General features: G+C 37.8%; 1 protein-coding gene across 1 annotated transcript in view; it reads right to left on the minus strand.

Moving 5' to 3' along the window:
- The window catches only part of EGFLAM (EGF like, fibronectin type III and laminin G domains), a 191,857-nt gene that overhangs the window by 55,231 nt on the left and 119,634 nt on the right, over positions 1 to 16,992 (minus strand). The window contains exons 8-10 of the mRNA XM_006156308.2: positions 3,172 to 3,287; positions 1,682 to 2,000; positions 963 to 1,063 (exon numbers count right to left, since the gene is read on the minus strand). Of these exons, the coding sequence (XP_006156370.1) occupies positions 963 to 1,063; positions 1,682 to 2,000; positions 3,172 to 3,287 (536 nt within the window). The remainder of the gene's footprint in view (positions 1 to 962; positions 1,064 to 1,681; positions 2,001 to 3,171; positions 3,288 to 16,992) is intronic.

A 16,992-nucleotide genomic window follows, 5' to 3' on the forward strand; every position in this document is an offset into this window, starting at 1 on the left:
GCAGATTATTTCTTGGACAATCATACTATGGCTATGACCTCAAGAACACTTGTTTCAAGACTCCAAACCTTTTTTTTTTTTTTTTTTTGATCTCCAGAGATATCCAAACAAATCACTTCAAGCTAAAGTCACTAATTTAATTCTGGTCTGCAATTGATTCAGATCAGAGAGCCTCCATTGTGCTTTCGTGATATGCCAGAATTGTAGATAGCATGGTTTTCCTATTTGTTCAGTTACAGCTATCAGAATGAAGACAGGCATGGGAGCTCCCTTTAAAAGGGATTTGGGCATGAAGGATGCATTTCTTCTGAAATTGCTGCCTTGAAGAAGTCACTATGAGAAATAAAATAGCTAGGATCATGGCTATTACCCCAAAAACACTTTTTTCAAAACTCCAAACCTTTTTTTTTTTTTTTTTTTTTGATCTCCAGAGATATCCAAACAAATCACTTCAAGCTAAAGTCACTAATTTAATTCTGGTCTGCAATTGATTCAGATCAGAGAGCCTCCATTGTGCTTTCGTGATATGCCAGAATTGTAGATAGCATGGTTTTCCTATTTGTTCAGTTACAGCTATCAGAATGAAGACAGGCATGGGAGCTCCCTTTAAAAGGGATTTGGGCATGAAGGATGCATTTCTTCTGAAATTGCTGCCTTGAAGAAGTCACTATGAGAAATAAAATAGCTAGGATCTCAATATTCTCAAGGGGAACCTTCAGGCCAGCTGCTTACATAATTCAGTAAAATACAAAACCCATCCCACTCTGTGGTATCCTTGATTATTGTCAATGTGTTCACCATTCCTGCCCTTGTGCACCAGTTGAAGGACAGGCTCTGTGTCATATTCACCTTTGATTGCTCTCACTACTTCCTGTCTTCCTCTTTTCTCCCCTTGGGAAATAGCACATTGGTGTGTTAAGTTATTCAGTAAGAATAGTAATCAAAAGATTAATTTGTCTTACCCTAAATTCAAGAGTAATTTGAAATGCCTGATAAGAGTTCTTCAGAGGTTCAAAAGTCATATAGGAGTGACCAAAAAACTGAGGATACTGTATAACAATATCTGAAAAAGGAAAAAGACAACACAAAAGAATATTGTTCCCTCATTTCTTCAAAAGCAAAAATCTTGCCTAGATATCATCAAATAAAAGCCCTCGCTAATCTGCTAAATTGTGCTATCTTCTTTTTTAGTTTTTATGTCTACTTATTTTTAATTTATTTTAATCCATGGGAACTTTGACTTTTGAAATTCTTAGAAAGAAACTGGATTTTTGGAGTCTGGTACTTGCTTTCCTGAAAGACTATCAGAGATGTTAAACCACTGACATTCCCAGCTGTCCATTTGTGTAATATAAGTAGACTCAAATATTATCCTTATACACATATTTCAGTTGTAATTTTGGGTAGAGGTGTGATAATAATAAAGCCCACCTCCCTAACATGCTATTGGATTATTTAATTATTGCTCCAAAAGAACTACACATTTAACACACATAGAACTAGGGTTGCTATCCAATTAGGAGCAATGGAAGTTGCCTCAGAATTCACCTTGTGTAGCTAACTTAATGACCACTATACAGAGGAAGAAACTCATCTTACAAAAGGAACTAGAAGGTAACATGTTTAGACTCTTGGTGAGGCCAGTCTGCCACCATTCTCCTCCCCTTCCCCAAAGACCTACCTTCTGAGCAGCTCTCACCACCTTTGCCCAGGTTGCAATGGCACCGTGAGCCACCCCACGTATAGTCATTGACACAAAAGCTGTCAGCAGAACAGAGAGTTTCATCACAAGACATGTCGAAGAGCCTTGACATCATGGCCATGCCATTCTTCCCCTTCCTCTCTTCTGGAGTGGGCTGGAGAGCCACTGTGGTTGTAGAGATAGATGCTGAGGTAGGGGGGACAAGCCTGGAAATAGTCTTTGGGTTAGATACAGATGTCACCTTGGGTTCCATCAAAAATTTCTTATTCACTCTTTTGGTAGCAGGAAGTGGTTTAACCTAAAATCAGAGAGAGAGAAAGATTTGGGATAAACACAGAGTGTGGTAATCAGACTGTAGTGTTTGTGGTTGTTGCTTATGACTTAAAATTATAATCACTGGTTTTTGTTTGTGTTTGTTTTGAGAGGTGGGTGTTTATCTTTTTTTTTTTTCCTGCCAGTGAGAGAAAGAGGAAAAGCAAGAGGAAGAGAGAGAACCCCCTCCTCTGCCCAAGCAGGGTCATGCTGTAATCTCTTTCCTCCATTTCTTCCATCCAGTCAGAATATTGGGCATGTACACATATGTGTCTGGTATCTTTTTCAAGCCACTAAGTCTGGGATTCCAACTACAGTCAGCCCTGTGGGATCCAGCTCCCAATGCACAGTGCTTAACCACTGTGCTACAGGGCTGGCCCTATGGTTGTTGTTGGTACTTCTCAAAAGCCTGCAATGTGGATGGGACAAATTGTACTGATCTCAATTTATGGACAAAGAACTTAAAGCTCAGAAAATTTAAATTCTTTGGCTTTTATTACCCCAAAATTAGTGATAAAGTTTATATGATATGTTTTATTGTTATTATAATACTAGAACTTTTTTTTTGGATAGTTTTTTTTAAACCCCCCCCCCCCATAGGGCGCGTGCACTCACCAGACAGACAGAGAAAGACAGAGAGACAGAAAGTGAGAAATCACCCCCAGGGGGGATGGCCACGCCGCAATCCCTTCTCCTCCATTCTCTTCTTGGGGTCTTGGGCACACATGCACATGCACCTGGCATGAATTTTAAGCCACTGGGTCCGGGACTCGAACCGCGGTTGACTACCTGGGAGTCCAGTGACATAGCCATTACGCTAACTGCTGGTCCCTAGAACTTTTTTTTTTTTTTTTTAGAACTTTTCATTTCTTTATAGTACCTGATATAAAATTTCACTTGGTGGGAAATCTGGATATGTTTTTTGCCAGGTTATGATGTCAGCAGGCAGAGGCTATCTATAGAACATCACCATGGTTGAAACTCCCCTACTACTAATTTATGATCACCTGGGGTCTAATAGAAGAGACAAATTTGCATTGAAAGCAAATGAGCCAATTTATGTTTTAAGTAGAATTTTCATGGTGCATTTGCTAAGTTGCCTTGTTTGCTAGGAAAACAAAAACACCCTGGGTTTTAAGAGCAGAGATTTTTGTTACCTCCTCAAAGGAAATATCCAAATCTAAGTCGTCTTCAAATCCCTCATCATCCTCACTGTCTCCCATGTCGGTGATGTAACTGGGTCCATAGCGGCCACTTCCTGCTTCCTCGGGGCCTTCACAAAAAAAAGCATCATACCTCTGTCAATGCATGCTTCTGCCTCATTTTCTGTTCCGACTCAGCCATGTACTGAGTTAGCTGTGCCGCAGAGATTGGGATACATTGGAAACACACAAGGAGTTCAACACAGAAGAGGAGCATCAAAGATCAAAACATATTTTAAAACTTTCCATTCTTAAGTAACAAGGAAATGAAAATTAAAACCAGAAAGAACTGCCATGTTATATTGACAAGATAGGTAAAAATGTGAGTAGGGCAATAAAAATGACCAAGGATGGGATTGATGGTGACTCTTGTACACTCACATTAAATGTACAAGCGGGTGCGACCACTTTGCAAAACACATCAGAATATTTTGAAAAGTAGAAGTGTTCACATTCTGTGACCCACAATATTTTAAAAAGTAGAAATGTTCACATTTTATGAGCCACACCAACAATCTCACACCTACTTTGGAAACCTAGAGAAACTCTCGTACTTGTGTGCCAAGAGTATGTGCAAACAGGTTCAGGACATAAGAATTGGTAATGATAAAAAATACTCCAAACTCCTATTTATAAGAACAAATCATGTCTCAAATGTCCATCATCAGAGAATGCATAAATGAATTATGGAATGGAGTAGCAGGGGAACTGAATGAAGGAGCATTTGATACATGAACATGGCTTAATCTCATATGATTTCATGCAGAAAATGAATATTGCAAAAGAACACATCGAACTTAATGGCATTTATATAAAAATCAACAGCAAGTGAAAATTGATATATTATTTTAGTAATAAATGTATATATTGTCATCAGAAAAGTCATAATGGATTTTTCTATATAAAAATTTATCATGATATTTCCGACATCCCAATATAATTTACACTCTTACATAAGACAATGACAATCACCAAAATACCCAGTGGAAGTTAGAAGAGGTATGTGAATGAGATGTGAGAGGCAGGAGCCTTAGAGAATATTCTGTTTATTAAGATAGGGGTGGGGCCAGCAGATGGCATCATGGTTGAGGTGCTGGACTCCCACTTTGCTGACTGCAGTTAGAGTTCTGGCCTGGAGACTTAAAACTCATTCTGAGCACATGTGTGTGCTTGCCCCAAATCCCAAGAGGAGAATGGGGGAGAAGGATCTGCAGCATGGTCATCCCTCCTGGGGGGTGATTTCTCTCTTTCTGTCTCCCTGTCTTTTTTCTGTCCCTCCAGTGACTGAATGCACCCTTATAACAAAATCTCTCTCTCTCTCTCAGAAAAAAGAGATGTGCTTAGTACATGTGAGTGTTCATACTATTTTGATATTCTTTATATATGTGTGTGTATATATCATATATATATATACTTATAATGTAAAAAGGATTACAAATTGTTCTAAACAAGAAATAGAAGACGTAGTGAACACTCCCACACCCGAGAATAAGCACTGTAAATGGTATCTTGGAAAGCCAACCATTTCCATCAATCATAGCAGGACATGGGCACTTTTAGAACTAGAAGGTAAGCTGAGAAAAACTCTTAAGAGACAATACAAGGAACTGTTGTAGGAGGATTGTCAGATTAGTATTTTCACTCATGTGCAAATTTCACAAAATTCACTGGTCCACGTTTTCTCAGACTTGGACTTCTTACAGGCAATGTCATAGCCAAGAGTCATAGCCTTTCCAAGTGCTTATCCTTAGTGCCCTCATTTCCTCATGCCAGGTTGGAACTGGCACAGGGAGTACAAGGGGGCTCAAGAAAGTTTATGGGAAGTTGGAATTAAAGTATGAGTTCATTTTGGTCCAAAAATATTTGAAATCCATGCATTTTTTTTCAATCATATGCATTTTTCCATGAACTTTTTGAAGGCCTTTTTTTACAGTTGGTTCTCTACATCCATAGATTCAGCCACCCACAGCATGAAACATGAGAAAAAAATAAAAATACCAGTACAAGAATAAAAAATATAAATGTAGGGACCAGCAGTTGGCATAATGGCTATGTTTCTGGACTCTCATGTAGTTGATCACAGTTCAAGTCCTGGACCCGATGGCTTAAACTCATGCCAGGTGCATGTGTGTGCATGCCAAGATCCCCAGAGGAGAATGGTGGAGAAGGGATTGCATCATGGTCATCCTCCTTTAGGGGCAATTTCTCATTTTCTGTCTCTCTTTCTTTCTGGAGAGTGCACACACCCTATAGCAAAAATCTATTAAAAAAAAAAGAAAAGAAAAAAAAGGAAAAACATATATACAGCATGCAATTATTTACTAGTATTTACACTGCAGGTATTGTAAGTAATTTATAAATGACTTAAAGTACACAAGAGAAAGTATATAGGTTGTAGGTAAACACTATGCCATTTTATATAAGGAACTTGAGCATCTCTGGATGTCAATATCTGTGGGGACAGCTATACTAATTAAAAACTGGGCATACGAGGCACCAGCTTCTGGATCAGTAACAACCTTGGTAACAAAAGTCAACTTCAGTAGTTTGCTGATGACCATTAGTTATTAGGTATTCAATATCTGGATGACTGATGAAAAAGGAAAAGAAAAACAGCATAAAAACATAAACTGAACTTAAAAACACCCTGTTTTCAGAAAAAGCTAAGCCAAATGCCTTTCTCATAAAAACAAACTCACCCTCCTTGTTTTTATTCATTTGGGCTGCTATAGCAAAAGAGACCAAACCTGGGTAGTTTATAAGCAACAAAACTTTATGTCTTACAATTCTGGAACTTGGATAGTCCAATATACCAGCAGATCTTGGGTATGACAAGGGCAGTCGTCCTTCCTACCTTCTATGAATCTTCACATGGTAGAAAGGGCAATGAGCTCCCTTGGGCCTCTTTAATAAGGACATTGATCCCATTCACGAGGGCTCCACCTTCACGATCTAATCACCTCCTCAAAGTCTCACCTCTTAATACTGTCATATTGGAGATCAGGACTTCAATGTGTAAATTTGGGGGACATTCAGACCATCCCACTCCTCTAAGAAAAATGGCAAGCAGACTGAAAATGGAGCTGAAGGAAATGACAGAAAACCATTTCTGCTACAGTGCACACTATTGACCAGAAGTCTTCTGGACTAGGAAGAAAGAAATGTAGTCAGCAGATGATTTGGAGACAAGATGGAAAAACTGTACTCAGGTGTTTCATCATATCTTCACGGAGGTGAGATAGGACAATGGTGGTAATATTCTCACCTCTGCACCAATTCCCTACAATTTTACTTAAAATAACCCACCCATCAGCTGAACATTCAAGTCCATCTATGTGGATTTATACCTGGATGTGTGTTCTCTCAAGCCACCTGCATAAAGCATAGCTGTGTGCCATTGTTTTACACAAAAAGCTCTCAGGATAGCTCCATCCCCTTATTTCTCTTTGTCTCTGTAGCTCTCTTTCTCACTGCCTTTCTCTATTTCTCTGGGTCTCTTTCTTCTCTCTGTCCCTTCTTCCCTTCCCATTTCTTTCTGTCTCTCTTTCATATATTTAGAATAGAGGAGTTTCAGAGGAAGCAATCTATTTGGTAGTAAGAGAATTGTATAACACATACATGAAGAAAGCTGATTTTTAAAAATATTTATTTATTTTAATTATTACTACTTCTTTTTTTTTTTTTGGAGAGGTTTTTGCCATCGGAAAGAAAAAGAGAGAGAGAGAGAGACAGAAAGTGAGAAATCATCCCCCAGGGGGAATGACCATGCCGCGGTCCCTTCTCCATTCTCCTCCCAGGATCTTGGGCATGCATGCACACACACCCAGTGTGAGTTTAAGCTGCCAGGTCCAGGACTCGAACTGCAGTCGACTACATGGGAGTCCAGCGACATAGCCATTACACCAACTGCTGGTCCCTTAAATTATTTTTATAAAGCAAAAATTACAGATTTTTCAACATAGAATTTACACTCTTTTGTCTGTTAAATGTTTCTTCCCTTTGTCCCTACCACCTATCCTTTACCACCATTCTCTACCACTCCACTTGCTTTCAGTCTCTGGTTTCTATACTTACCCTCTCTACTATAATATCTTCAGATCAGAAAGCTGATTTAAATCATTAGCGGGTTGCTCTTTCTACCTTAATGGTGTTCTCCCTTACTCTGTGCATATTCTTGACATTTTTGTACATATTCTTATCAATGTTAAGATTATCTTCATCTTCATTTTTATGGTATCCTATGGATAGAACACTGGAAAGAAAACTTCCAGTGTTTCTCCACTACTTTCAAGACAAATTTAGGCTCCTTGGTCAAGAATTCAAAACAATTCCCTTTTACTTCCTTTTTTCTCTCATTATCATTTTTTAAAATCAAAACCTACTGTCTCTCTCCTACTTACCATGTGCTTCTTTTCAGTTAATATGTTTCTATATCTTATAATAATCTTGCAAGGTAAGTACGATTTAGTTCCACTTCATAAGTATTGAAACTAAGAGAGGTAAAGCAAGTTACCTAAAACCAAAGACTGTAATTGGCCAAGTCTAATTTGAATCTAAGTTCAGTTTATTTGCTTTTCTCTTAGTTGCTTGTAATAGAAGAGTCACTGTGGGCATAGAAAAAGCATGAAATTTGAAAAATTAACACATATGGGTTATTGTCAGTGTGCTAGGAGACTTTCATACTTTGTCTCTATTAATCCTTACAAAATTCTATAAAGTTGGTATTATTACTCTCATTTACCATGTGGAGATATTAACTCCAAAAGATTAAATAACTTATTCATAGGTATGTAAGCAGTAAATGTCAAGGCTAGAGTATATCCCTGGTCTTTCTTTTGGCTATATCACAGCATTTATAATGTGACTTCAAATTGTGCTTTTAGTTTCTTTTTTCCTCTTCAAAAAGCCATATATTCCCAAACTGGTCTGCTAGTTGTCTCCTGAATACATCTTTTTTTTTTCTTACCAGAAGTCATTAATTAATACTTTCTCAAGATGGCAAATGTCTCTGACATCTTGTCTCTTCTCCTATCTCCTTACACATAGCCTGCTCATTCTTCCAGCTTGTACACATTCTATGGAGACCAGTGAATGTATGTTATTGAAAGGTCAAAATCAAATGATACTTTAAAAAGAAAGTATCAGACACTATTGAGAAAAAAAAAATAGTGATTCAACAACAGATGAAGTCCCCAAGACATGTAAACCATTCCTTCAACTTCTAGATAGGGCTGTCCGCCCCTGGACAGATGCCTATAATTGAGATCTCAAAATAAGTTTCCACAGTTTGATGAACAGATAAATGTTTAGGATGTATTACATCTTCTGGACCACCCTCTCCACCTTAGAATGCTCCCCTTGTGTTTACCTATTTAATTGCAAACCCTATGAGAAAAGGAACCATATCTTAGACTTCTCGCCATCACTTCCCCTTCTCCATTTAACTTAACACTTCATATTTATCAAAAGTCAAGACCTCTATCAGGCAAAGACACTTCCAGCAATGCTACACTCTGGTGCAGCTCTGTGTCTGTCCTATCCTGGCTCAGCTGGCCATGCCTGTGTAACTAGGGTACTAGCTGAAATAGAATTTTGGAATGGCGGGACTCTGCCTTCAAATCTAAAGGCATTCCCACAAATTACTATCAATTACATCCCTTTCACCAATTCAGAACTAGAAGTTCAAAATTAAAAGAGACTTCAGCTACAACCTGGTCTAATCTTTTCCACAGATGCAGAAACTGAGGCCATAAAAGTGAATTGATTCAAAGTTAAGGTCATGCATCACACTAGAGGAAGATTTGGGACTAATATGACTTCTTGATCATTAAACTCTGTCACAATTGTTTTGGCTTCAGGTATCTAAGATACTTCTATTAGAGGAACATAGAGAAGCTGGGGGCTGATGTTTAAGTAGCTAAGATCTCTTTCCATCCCTTCACTTGCTCTAGGAATTTTCCTATTTTGAAGAAAAAATCATGGATACATTATTGCAGCTACAAAACTGTGATGAAAATGAAAATAATTCCAGATTCTTTGCTCGTTTTGACAGATACAATAAAACATACACTATTCATGTATAAAGTTCTTTGGTCTTCTTCAACATCACTTTAATTGACGCTTTACATAACATGTTTTATTGAAACTAGAGATTACTCAGCTGGTGGAAATGAAGGCTATCAAACAGGGGTAGAAGAAGGAATATGGAATTACAAGAGCTTAGAAACTACAACTGAGAGACTACAACTTTTGTAGAAACATCAGCTACAACTTTCGTAGATCAGCTAGCACAGCCAGTCCATTTTGTGGATAAATAAACTGAGCCTCAGCTAGTCCATGTATCTTGCCCAGAGAGGCAGCTCATTATGGCAGAGCTGGTCTAGAATTCTGGACTCCTGAAACCATCCTTTAGTACTCTTTGTAGCATCCCAGACTCCCCATCTCTCATAATAATCCAGGCCAATAGTCATATTTCATTTTTAAAAAGGAAGAAATGAGCAGAAAGAGAATCAGCACAGCACAACTTGAGCAAACCTTGAATCAAAGCCCACTGCTCTTGTTTCCTGCCAGCCTACCGCCTCGGATCTCAAATCCATGACTTACATGAAATTTTTACCAATACAGTTTCTCAGTGAGCATAGATTGTGCAGTCCAAGTCTGTGATAAGAATTCTCCCAGTAGCCTGGGGTTATTGCAATTAAAGTGCATAACTTATCTCTTTCTACTTGGCACTTGGTTAATTAAGGAAAGAGAACATTAAAAAAGAGACATTTATTAGAACCAGAATAGTGAAACCACCTACGGAATACCAAACAAATTCAGGGGTTATTTCACACTTAGAAAAACTAATAAACAACATATAAATTTGTATTAATAAGCAAATGACTTTTTATTTTATAAAAATCTGTATTTTACAGTACAGAATTTCTATAAATGCTGAGCTTCTCTGATGTCACAGACTCCTACTGATTGGAAGAGGAACATAAACAGTTTTGTGACCTTGAGCAAGTCATTTAATCTCTCTGGGCCTCATGTTCTCCAATAAAAGAAAAAGTGGAATTAGAGTTGATGACCTGTGAGGGTTTTTCCAGTTCTAACCTTCTGTGACTCTAAATTAACACTTTTGATTTAGATGCACTACAAGCATCTGCCACATCAAGTAATGTTCAAAAAAGAAACTAGTACAAAATTGTATTTATGTGGATGAAAAAGAAAAAAGTAGTTCAATATGAAAGTTCAGTATATGAATTTCATGCTTTGGGGACTGTAGCTTTGTGTTCAATATTATAAGACTCTTAGAAGATGTGATATATCATCATTTATCAGAATCTATCTTCATTTAAAAGGACCAGGTATAATCTAAAGTCCCTTTTCTTTCTTTTTTTTTTTTTTTGGAGAGGTTTTTACTATAGGGTGTGTGAGCTTTCCAGACAGAGAGACAGAAAGCGAGAAATCACCCTCCAGAGGGGATGGCCACACCGCAATCCCTTCTCCTCCTTTCTCCTCTCAGGATCTTGGGCATGCATGCACATGTGCCCGACGTGAGTTTTAAGCCACCGGGTCCGGGATGCGAACTGAGGTTGACTACATGGGAGTCCAGTGACATAGCCATTACGCTAACTGCTGGTCCCGTCAAGTCCCTTTTCTTAACAGGTCTTAGTAATGATGATGGAGGAATGTTCTTTGTCAACTTCTGAAGTCCAGTCATGAGAAGAGTAGCCCTGTATACTGTTGGAATTTTATCCAACCCTTGTCCCTTTTTACACAAATAATGACAGTAATATAACTTCTAGGTAGAAGCATTTGCCCCACATTCTTTAACTAAGGAACATTAATATATCAAGACTCGAGGGAGGGAAGGAGGAGGAAATTGAGGCCAGTTTGATCCCTCCCATCTTCCTCTCCACCTAGACTAGTGGAAAGCAATGACTGGGTCCGTGTGACCCCTGTGTAAACCCCAGGATTGTGCTCTTAAAGACCACTGAGTAAAGCTTCTGGTTCTGTGTGAGGGAAGCCTTCTCAGCATTAGCCTTATTCCCATAGACTGGAGTGGGCAAAGGCAGTTTCAAGCCCATTTGGGCTCTTAGAGTACACTATGTCTTCTGACCCACCTTTTTCCAAAATAAGGACAGCATTTAATTCTTCAACATCTATGTTGTTTTATACCACTGATTCAAAAAGTTGGCAAAAAGGAAGGGGGACCAACAGATGGCATAATGGTTATGCCACTGGAGCCCCATGTAGTCAACTGCAGTTTGAGTCCCAGACCTGGTGGCCAGGCGCATGTGTGTGTGTGTCCAAGATCCCAAGAGGAGAATGGAGGAGAAGGGATTGTTGTGTGGCCATCTCCCCTGGGGGGGTGATTTCTCACTATCTATCTCTTTGTCTCTCCAGTGAGCACACATGCCCTATAGCAAAAATCTCTCAAAAAAAAAAAAGTTGGCAAAAAGAAAAAGTGTTGTTAATTGGGTCTCCTCAAAATCTTAACTTCCTCCAGAATAAGAATGGCTGGAAATAATGGGTTCCCCATAAAGTAGTAAGTCACAGACAGAAACTGGGTCATCTCCTTCAGTACAAATGTTCAGGAATTGGTTGCTTAGATGAACTAAGGACAGGTCCAGCCTGTGGCCTGAGTCCCTTCAAAATCTCTCCAAGACCTTGTGTGACTTGGCTATGGCAGCTCAAGACTCATCTCATGCCATTTATTCCAGCTCACTCTGCTTCAGCCACATCGGTTCTTCTTTGAGTTTTGGACATATCATGTTTTCTTCTGCCACAGTGCCTTGCACGTGATATTCCCTATACTTGGAAATATCTCTCTCTGACAATCTCTTTGCCTTTTTAATTGTTTTATATCTCTGCTCAATCACTTTCCTATAAATAAGGCAGATTCTCTTCTTCTTTGTTTCCATAGTTTTCTCTTCTTTTATGGTAATATAACTTTATAACTACATGTTTGTGTGACAATTTTATAAATGAGATTCTCCCAACAGATCATAACATTCTTGAGGAAAGCAACACTGTCTATTTTAGTTTTTACTGTGCCATGAAATCCTCACGTACTCCTAGTTCTCACTCATATAAAATACAGGAGAAATAGAAAGCATGAACTTTAGGAATAGTTTAGACATAAGAAAAATACATGACAACAATCTTTATCTGGGTTCCTTTTCTGTTTTAAGGTGCCAGAAGGCATGTGGTCTCAATGGAGAGAGATAGACCGAGAAAGGGAAAGTGAGAAAGCACCCTCCCATGGGCATGGTCACACTCCAGTCCCTTCTTCATTTCTCCCTCCTTTCAGAATTTTGACCATGCACACACATGTACTCAGTGTGTCTCTCCATCCGTTAGGTCTAGAACTCAAACCATTCAGTTGGCCATGTGGAATCCAGCCACCTGGATTAACCACCATGGCATGGCTAGTGTTCATCTGGTTCCCATCAGCAAAAGTTCAGACACAAGAGGAATCACACAAAGTTGGAGGACTCTTAATAATCTTTCCCAAGATCACAAAGGAATCAGTCTACAGAGTTTTCCTTGAAAATAATCCTTATGACGTGGGAGGTACATACACCTACAACTACATGGCAGGAGATACTGATGATATGTATGAGTAACAGTGTCTCTGTAGGTTCTCTGTGGTTCTTAAAGTGGCTTCACATTTAAGCATCAACGGTAGTTGATTCTCTTTTAGATATACTAGTGGGAAAATTGTTCAAACCACAGACACTTAAACCCTTTCACCTCTTCTCACTCCATTGAGACTATGTGCTAGGAGAAAATAACTACCAACACAAAACTCTACAGCCAATCACATGATTGTTCAACAGTGAAAGTGAGACAAGGACATAGTTACAAAGCCTCCAAGAGTTTGTCCCTAACAAACCTTTAATGATTTATTAAAAAATATATTTCAATGAGACAAAGAAGGAAAGAGGGAAATGTAAAGAATGGTGGAGAAAAAATTTAAAAAACGTTAAATGTACGGATCAATTTAAACATGTATTACAGTGTCTTTAAGCTCAAACATGTGGCTTTTAAAAATGAAACAAGGTACAATAAAAATACTGAAAAGTAACATGTAAAACAGGGGAAATTGATTTTGGATTAAAGCTGCTAAGTCTTTTTATTGTTTGAGAGGAGGGTAATAGATGTTGATTAACTTTAGACTGCTGAAGTTTGAAAGTTCCAATGTAGGGATAGTAAAAAGGAATATATAATTTCATGCCAGTAGAGAGGAGAAGGGGAGTGAAGAAAATACAGACACTCCTATAGAAACAGGAAAAGAGTAGAAACAAAGATTTTTCCTCTCTAATAAAAATGTAAAAAGTTAATACAAAGTACAAAATAAGATTGGAGAAATGAATAAAACATGTCAACAATTATGATAACTGAAAATGTAGTAAACTTGTCATTTAAAAGCCTAACAAACCTTTAATGATTTATTAAAAAAAATATTTCAATGAGACAAAGAAGGAAAGAGGGAAATGTAAAGAATGGTGGAGAAAAAATTTAAAAAACGTTAAATGTACGGATCAATTTAAACATGTATTACAGTGTCTTTAAGCTCAAACATGTGGCTTTTAAAAATGAAACAAGGTACAATAAAAATACTGAAAAGTAACATGTAAAACAGGGGAAATTGATTTTGGATTAAAGCTGCTAAGTCTTTTTATTGTTTGAGAGGAGGGTAATAGATGTTGATTAACTTTAGACTGCTGAAGTTTGAAAGTTCCAATGTAGGGATAGTAAAAAGGAATATATAATTTCATGCCAGTAGAGAGGAGAAGGGGAGTGAAGAAAATACAGACACTCCTATAGAAACAGGAAAAGAGTAGAAACAAAGATTTTTCCTCTCTAATAAAAATGTAAAAAGTTAATACAAAGTACAAAATAAGATTGGAGAAATGAATAAAACATGTCAACAATTATGATAACTGAAAATGTAGTAAACTTGTCATTTAAAAGACAATGCTTATTAGACTGCATTTTTCTTTTTTCAAGAGAGATATTTGCCATAGGTCATGTGCACTCACCAGAGAGACAGAGAGACAGAGAGAGAGAGAGAGAGAAAGAGAGAAAGCACCCCCTTGGAGGTATGGCTACACTGCAATCTCCTCTTTTCTATTCTCATCTCAGGATTTTGGGCACACTTACACACATGCCCAGTGTGAGTTCTAAGCCACCAGATCCAGGACATGAACTGTGGTTGGCCACATGCGAGTCCAACACTTCAACCATAACACACCGGCTGGTCCCCGGATTTCATTTTTAAAATTTGAGCTACATGTTATTTACAGAAAGTATTTATAACATAAAACACAGAAAGATTTCAAATAACAGAATATAACAGATATTTCAGGCTATAGGTAAGAGAGTGTTTATATTATTACTGAAAAACAAAAATTTTTTAAAAGAAGCATCATTAATGATAAAGATGGCTATTAAATAATGATGAAAAGAATTGCCAGAAATATAGAACAATTCTAAATTTACATGCACCTGATGTTACAACCTCACATATATAAACAGAAAAAAAATTGGGATCAGCAGGGTTACAAAAATGGACTCCTACATAGCTGACCAAGGTTTGAGTCCCAGACCCTGTGGCTTAAAACTTGCACTGGGCTTGTGTGCATGGGTGCCTAAAATTCCAAGAGGAGAATGGAGGAGAAGGGGTAGTGGTGTGATCATCCTCTCTAGGGAGTGATTTCTTGCTTTTTGTCTCTCTGTCTCTCTGGCAAGCATACAGGCCCTATAACAAAAACCTCTCTAAAAAAGAAAAAAAATTGAGAGGCATATAGAGAGATACTGCAGAACTTTATATGTCTCTTAATAATCAGTAGATCAAGCTGACTAAAAATTAGTAAGGGCAAATTGGGCCATCAGGAAAGTCATGATGCATTTTGGCATAGAAAAATATGTCACAACTTTCCTAACGATCTAATAGAAGATGTGAAAAACAAGATGAAAAAGCTGGATCAAAAAAATTTGAGCAGGCCCAATGCCCAACCTGAGGTAGTCTGTAGTATACTGAACTACCATGCTGGAAGCCATATGGCCGACCATAGTTCAGATCCCAGGCTAACCTGAAAACATGTCAGGTATACACAAGATCTGATGAGTTGGAGGGCTGGAAAAAGGAGATCACAGCATGATGAGATCCTGTCAAAGGTACTTTTCTCTCTCATGACCACACGCACACGTGGGCAAGCATGTGTTCTCTACCATTAAAAAAAATAATAATTTAAACAGACTTCTGAATATAAAAGATTTAGGAATAAATCTGACAAAGGCTGTAAAAGCCCTTGGTGCAGAAAATGATAAAAGTCCACTAAAAAAAAAAAAAAGAAAAAGAGCGAAATGAGATATATTAGGTCGTCAAGAAAGTCATGATGCATTTTCTATGTTTTTCTAGGCAAAAATGCATTATGACTTTCCCAACGACTCCCATAATATGGTCTTGGGTTCAAAGATTCTTTATCATAAAGATGTCAGTTCCTCTAAAATTAATGTATAAATTCAATATAAATCTAATTTTAAAAATTCAATATAATCTTTAAAGTCTCAGTAGGGTTTCTCATGGAATCGAAAAACTGACTCCAGATACTCTATTGAAAGGCAAAAGGACAAGAAAAGACAGAAGAAGAATAAGGTAAATTTGAATTACCTACCAGATATCATGATTTCATAAAGCTGTAGGAATTAAGGCAGTATGTACTGAAGTAGATAAATAGAAATGGACAGAATATAAAACTCAGAACTAGATCCTGAAATGCACAGAGATCGGATATGTCAGAAAGAGGTATCATATCTTACAATTTAATTTGCATGAAAGTCAAAAACATAAGGTTGCGGACAAAATCTTAGTTGCAAAAGGATATGTGCCATATTAGAACATTTGTAAGAAATGCTAGGACATTCAAAACAGTAACTATGTACAAGTTCATTCAAGTTCTTACAAGGATTCAAACTTGTAAAGGGGGGACTAGCAGATGGCGTAATGGTTACATCGCTAGACTCCCACATAGTCAAGTCTGGTTTGAGTCCTGGACCTGGCAGCTTAAACCTCATGTGGGGCGCATGTGCATCCATGCCCAACCCAAGATCCCGAGAAGAGAATGGAGGAGAAGGAATTATGGTGTGGCTATCTCCCTTAGGCGGTGATTTCTCATTTTCTGTCTCTGTCTCTGTGATTCTCACGTAAGCACACACGTCCTATAGCAAAAATAAATTCTCTTAAAAAACAACAGCAACAACAAAAAACCCCTGCAGAAGTAATCATAGCTACCAAATTCAGGTACCTCTCAGGAAGAAGGAAGGGAGAAGTGTTAACATGGGGTAAGAGGGGCTGCCCCTGCATCTGTAATGTTTTATTTCTTCACACTGAAGAAAATGTGGTTTGCGTTAGGATTTGACAAAACTGGATCATGGAGACATAGGTATTCCTGAGATTTTTAAAGTATGTTTAAGTAACTCATAACAAAAAGAAAGCAATGCAACGAAGCACAAATCATATCAGGAAAAAAGAAAATTCATACTTAAGATAATAAGGAACAAAATCAATACTCCAGAAACATAAATTGGTAATGTGTGGGGGATGAATTTGAAAAGTTCTCCCGGAATTCTGAGAAAAACGTCATAAAGATTTTTTAAAAAGAAAGAATATTATAGAGACGGCATAGATATAGAGAACAAAATAGAAACTAAAGGATTATGGGTGTTCTTTGGCATTTACCAGAATAATGGAGACAGAAAATTATGTGAATTAAAAAC

This window comes from Tupaia chinensis, unplaced genomic scaffold, assembly GCF_000334495.1.
Source record: "Tupaia chinensis unplaced genomic scaffold, TupChi_1.0 Scaffold000489_1, whole genome shotgun sequence".
NCBI lineage: Eukaryota > Metazoa > Chordata > Mammalia > Scandentia > Tupaiidae > Tupaia > Tupaia belangeri.